Source organism: Tripterygium wilfordii, chromosome 16, assembly GCF_013401445.1.
Source record: "Tripterygium wilfordii isolate XIE 37 chromosome 16, ASM1340144v1, whole genome shotgun sequence".
In the NCBI taxonomy this organism is placed as follows: domain Eukaryota; kingdom Viridiplantae; phylum Streptophyta; class Magnoliopsida; order Celastrales; family Celastraceae; genus Tripterygium; species Tripterygium wilfordii.
The window spans coordinates 5,481,001-5,486,288 of record NC_052247.1 but is presented as its reverse complement, the minus strand read 5'-3'; the positions used below and the strand labels follow the sequence as shown (position 1 = coordinate 5,486,288).

Sequence of the window (5,288 nt, the reverse complement as noted above, 5' to 3'; positions counted from 1 at the left end):
GATATGAATCAAGCAAGCTAAGGTTATAGCATAACACTTGTTAATGTGTTCAAAAAATTATGTTAAGTATATTTTATGTATGATATATATACATATATACATATATGTATCAGGAATTCTCTTATGTGAATACCCGCAAGTTATATTAAATTATGCACATTTTTTGAGAGTGTAGATGAGTGAAATGATAAGTGGGGATTACTGTTTTAGGTCTCATATGGTTCAAATCAATGATGAGATTGAATTAAGATCTTTGGACTAACAGTAAATCATGGAACACCTAAATACATACATCATCAATAACTCGAATACTCCTATCCCCAACATCCAGAAACGGCATATCTCTATTGTCCAACGTAGAAGAGAGCAAACAACAACATATCGAGGATTATATATTTAATATGCTCATGAATCTCCATATATTATATTATTTGTGGACGACATTAGTTCTCTATTGTATTGTTAAATATGGTCATGTTAGTATCAAAATTCAAACTAGTAAGATCCAGTCTTGTCGCCTTAAAAAAATAACAGAGGAATTTCAAGGAAATACAACGTGGTCATAGGTTTGAAAACTCTAGTCATCAAGTTGTTGTGTCTTGGCCTACAAGTAAGATAAATTTTTTAGATTATTGTCCATAATGGCATATAAATAAATTGCAAAGTTGCACACATTTCTTATCAATCATAATCTTCTTCATCACAACCTCTACTTTCTCCATGGAAATCCAATCTTCCTCCTTCCCAATCCTTGCATGCTCCATTTTCTTTACGTTAATGGTGTTTCAAATATTGAAAAGATCCAAATCAACTTCGAAACGACCTCCCGGGCCATGGAAGTTACCTCTTATAGGAAACTTGCATCAAATAGTTGGCTCTGATCCCCACCTTGCTCTACGCGATTTGGCGAAGAACTATGGTCCATTGATGTACCTACAAATTGGAGAAGTTCCTACCCTTGTTGTTTCCTCGGCAAAGTACGCGAAAGAGGTGTTGAAAACTCATGACATAGCGTTTGCTTCAAGGCCTAAATTAAATGTTGCGAAAATCCTTACTTTTGATTTCACTAACATTAGTTTTGCACCATATGGAGAGTATTGGAGAAACTTACGGAAAATCTCATTGATGGAGCTTTTCACAAAGAAACGAATCCAGTCATTTCAATCAACAAGAGAACAAGAGATGTCGAACTTGATCGATTGGGTTTCCTCGAATGCTGTTGGAGGATCACCAATCAACTTGACTGAAAAAGTTTTCTCGTCGATGTATACGGTTGTTTCAAGGGTGGCGTTGGGAGGCAAATCCGAAGAGCAGGACGAGTTCATATCGGTTATCAAGGAATCTTCAGAGCTAGTAGGAGGATTCAATATACAAGATGTGTTTCCTTCCTTGAAGTTGCTTCATCTGATTAGTGGGGTTAGCTCTAGATTAGAAAACATTCACCAAAGAAGTTCCAACATTCTTCAAAACATTATCAACAAACACATCAAGGCCAAGACAACACCGCCCAAGGACGAGAAATATTGTGAGCAAGCTGAAGATTTGGTTGATGTTCTTCTCAAGTTTCATAAATCGGATGCTGAATTCCAACTGACGGTCAACAATATCAAAGCTATAATTCAGGTTGGCTTGCACATATTTACACCAATTTTTTTTTATCCTTAGATATCATGATTTATTACTTAATTCAATTTCCTTCTGTTAAATTGTCAATTGAATTCAATATGCTAATATGATACAAACATTTTATAAGGATGTCTTTGGTGCTGGAAGTGAAACATCATCATCAACTGTTGATTGGGCTATGGTAGAAATGATTAAAGACCCAAGAGTTATGAAAAAGGCACAAGCAGAGGTAAGGCAGGTTTTCGACGACACAGGAAGTTTCGATAAGGCCGCGATTCCTGAACTGAAGTATTTGAAGTTAATCATTAAAGAAACTCTAAGACTACACCCACCAGTTCCACTTTTACTTCCAAGAGAAAACTCAGAATTACAAGTGATCGATGGATATGAAATACCTGCCAAAACCCGCGTAGTTGTCAATGCGTGGGCAATCGGAAGAGACACTGAGTATTGGGTTGATGCTGAAAGATTTTACCCAGAGAGGTTCCTGGATAGTCCTATTGAGTTCAAAGGGACTAATTTTGAGTACATTCCATTTGGTGCTGGAAGGAGAATATGTCCAGGCATGATGTTTGGTTTAGCCAATGTTGAGATAATGCTTTCACAATTATTGTATCATTTTGATTGGAAACTCCCCGATGGAACAAATCTTGAAGATCTTAACATGACGGATTCCTTTGGTGTAACGATGAGAAGAAAAGATGATCTCTACTTAATTCCTACTCCCATCGCTCCTACTGAGAGCCTTAGAGTGTGTTTGGATTGAGGGATTTGGAGGGAAGGGAAAGGAAGGGAAATAGAGTTTCCTTCCAATTCCCTTGTTTGGATAGTTTATTAAAAATTAAGGGGAGGGATTTGAGGGGATTTGGAAGGAAGTATTAGATATATTATCTTATAATCTGTATTTACTGTGTATACTTGCTATTAGTTTACCAGCTGTACACCAGCTGTCTTTGGTCTGTAGAAGTAAGATACTTTTTGCTATTAGTTTACCAGCTGTACACCAGCTGTCTTTGGTCTGTATAAGTAAGATACTTTCTGTATTGTTCAATTTCAACAAGTCAATATTATACTCAATCTTCATGGTATCAGAGGTTCATTAGGGTTCCTATAACTATGGCTTCCGCCGCCTCTCAGATCTCGTCTTCTTCAACGGGATCACCTTCTCTAACTACTACAGACATTGGAAGTCCCAATTTGACTCGATCTACTCCCCCTCCACCTTTCTCTACTACTCTCCCTCCACCTTTTTCTTCATCCTTCTCCTTGCCGTCGCTTACTCGATCTCCTCTTGGGTACTTATCTTCACCTCTCTCAGCCCCATCTCCTGGTTTTCCTTCTCTATTTCCCACCACTACTTCCGTACCTCCATTTGACACTACTTCATCCTATATTCCCTCTTCTACTTCTTCTCCTAATGTCACTCACATTGTCTCCACCAAATTAGAAACATCAGATGACTACTCACTATGGCGAACTCAAATTCGTGGACTACTTATTCAACACGATCTTCTGGGTTTCATTGAAGGGACCATTCCTTGTCCCTCAGCAACTTTAACTTCCTTTAACAACCAGGTTTTGCCAAACCCCTCTTATTCTGTATGGCAACGAATGGATCAGACTGTTCGCAATTGGATCCATGCTACACTCTCTCGATCTGTTCTTGCCGATGTTCATATGCTTTCCACCGCACGAGACTTATGGGTCATTCTTCACCGCCGCTATCGTGACATATCTATGGCTCGTAAATTGGAGCTTCGCCAAAAATTTCACACTTTTCGCAAAGACATCAAAACAGCCGATGTCTACTGCAGGGAACTCAAAATCCTTGCTGATCAACTACGTGACCTCGACATTTCTGTCACTGACACAGATATTATTGCTCAGGGTTTAGCTGGGCTGGATCTTGCCTACAAAGATTTTGTCACTATGATCTCTAATCTTGACAGTGATCTCTTGTATGAAGACTTTCGTCGTCGATTGATTGCTTATGAAGATCGTCGTGTACGCATGGAGGACATCACCTCATCAACTACTCCAGACCACAAAGCTCTTGCTGCCAACACCACCTCCTCGGATCCACCACAGTCCTACCGTGGTCGTGGAAATTATAGGCGTGGTGGTCGTGGCCGTCGTGGCCGCAGTTATGGCACCTCTTATTCTGGTCGTACATACTCTCCTGGTGGCCGAAATCACAACAATTTTAACTCTGGCCATGGATACTCAGGTTATGTTCCCCCTGCTCATTTTCAGAGACCTTCAGGTAACTCACCTTCTCCAACTGGTATTTTGGGATCTTCTCCTCGTGTTGATGTGTGTCAAATTTGTGAGATTCCTGGTCATAAAGCAATTCAGTGTCATCATCGTTATAACTCTGCCTATACATCTGCGGACCTCCCTCGTTCTTTTGCTGCTATGTCATTTGGTGATCCGTCTGAGTCTGTTTGGTATCCTGATTCTGGCGCTTCCACTCATATGACCCCCAATGAAGGTATTTTCACAAATTCCTTCCCTTACCATGGCTCACAAAAGGTTTTAGTTGGTAATGGACAATTGCTTGACATACATAAAATTGGCACAACCACACTTCACACACCTGTCAAACCATTACGTCTCACTAATGTTTATCATGTTCCTCATCTTTCTTATAATCTTCTCTCCATAAAACGCCTCTGTCAAGACAATAATTGTGTTGTCTATTTTGATGGTTCTCTTTTTTGTGTCAAGGACAAGATCACGGGGATTCCTCTCCTCAAGTGCACCAGTGACAGAGACCTTTACCCAATCAGCTCTCATTTTGTTCAACCTTATGCTTCTGCTCTAGCTGCCACTACTACTCTTGGTACTTCATGGCATCGTCGACTCGGCCATCCCAACTCTGCTGTTCTTGACATTATCCGGCAATCATGCTCTTATTTAGGCATTCCCAAATTTTTGACCCAATGTACTTCATGTTGTTTAGGGAAATCTAAACGTCTCCCTTTTCATTCAGTTGAACATTGTACTGTTGCCCCTCTAGAGCTTGTTCATTCAGATGTTTGGCAGTCCCCTGTTGCCTCATTTTTGGGATATCGATACTATGTAATTTTTGTGGATGATTTCTCTCGTTACTCTTGGCTTTATTTTATGAAATTCAAGTCTGAAGTTTTTCAATGCTTTCGTGCTTTTCAGCTGCTAGTTGAGAATCTGTTCAGTCGAAAAATTAAAATTTTTCAAAGTGATGGAGGCAAAGAATTTGACAATCATATGTTCCATAATCATTTTACCTCCTCTGGCATTCTTTTTAGAAAATCTTGTCCCCACACCCCTCAACAAAATGGGTTGGCTGAACGGAAACATCGCCATGTCATTGAAATGGCTCGAACATTGCTTATTGATTCAAACCTTCCTCATCAATTTTGGGCAGATGCTGTCTCTACTTCCATCTATCTCATAAATCGGCTTCCTACCCCCCTCCTACAAAATCTATCCCCATTTCACAAGCTCTTTAACACCCAACCAAATTATGCCTTCCTCAAACCCTTTGGTTGTGCATGTTTTCCCAATCTAAGTGCTACTACTTCCCACAAACTATCCCCAAGATCAATACCATGTATTTTCTTGGGATATGCAACCAACTATAAGGGTTATCGATGTTGGGATCCTCTCACTCGTAAAGTCCA

General features: G+C 39.8%; 1 protein-coding gene across 1 annotated transcript; it reads left to right on the top strand.

Moving 5' to 3' along the window:
• Positions 1 to 702: 702 nt before the first annotated feature.
• LOC119980715 (cytochrome P450 71D9-like) lies at positions 703 to 2,392 on the top strand. Its single transcript, XM_038823510.1, has 2 exons — positions 703 to 1,623; positions 1,754 to 2,392. Exons 1-2 carry the CDS (start codon positions 721 to 723, stop codon positions 2,390 to 2,392), a joined length of 1,542 nt encoding a protein of 513 aa, XP_038679438.1. The 5' UTR covers positions 703 to 720.
• Positions 2,393 to 5,288: the final 2,896 nt, after the last annotated feature.

Bases quoted from the DNA above. Each gene is read 5' to 3' on its own strand.
- LOC119980715 (XM_038823510.1), top strand. From the start codon at position 721: ATGGAAATCCAATCTTCCTCCTTCCCAATCCTTGCATGCTCCATTTTC. The intron at 1,624-1,753 runs GTTGGCTTGCAC...ACATTTTATAAG, and splicing joins ATATCAAAGCTATAATTCAG to GATGTCTTTGGTGCTGGAAG.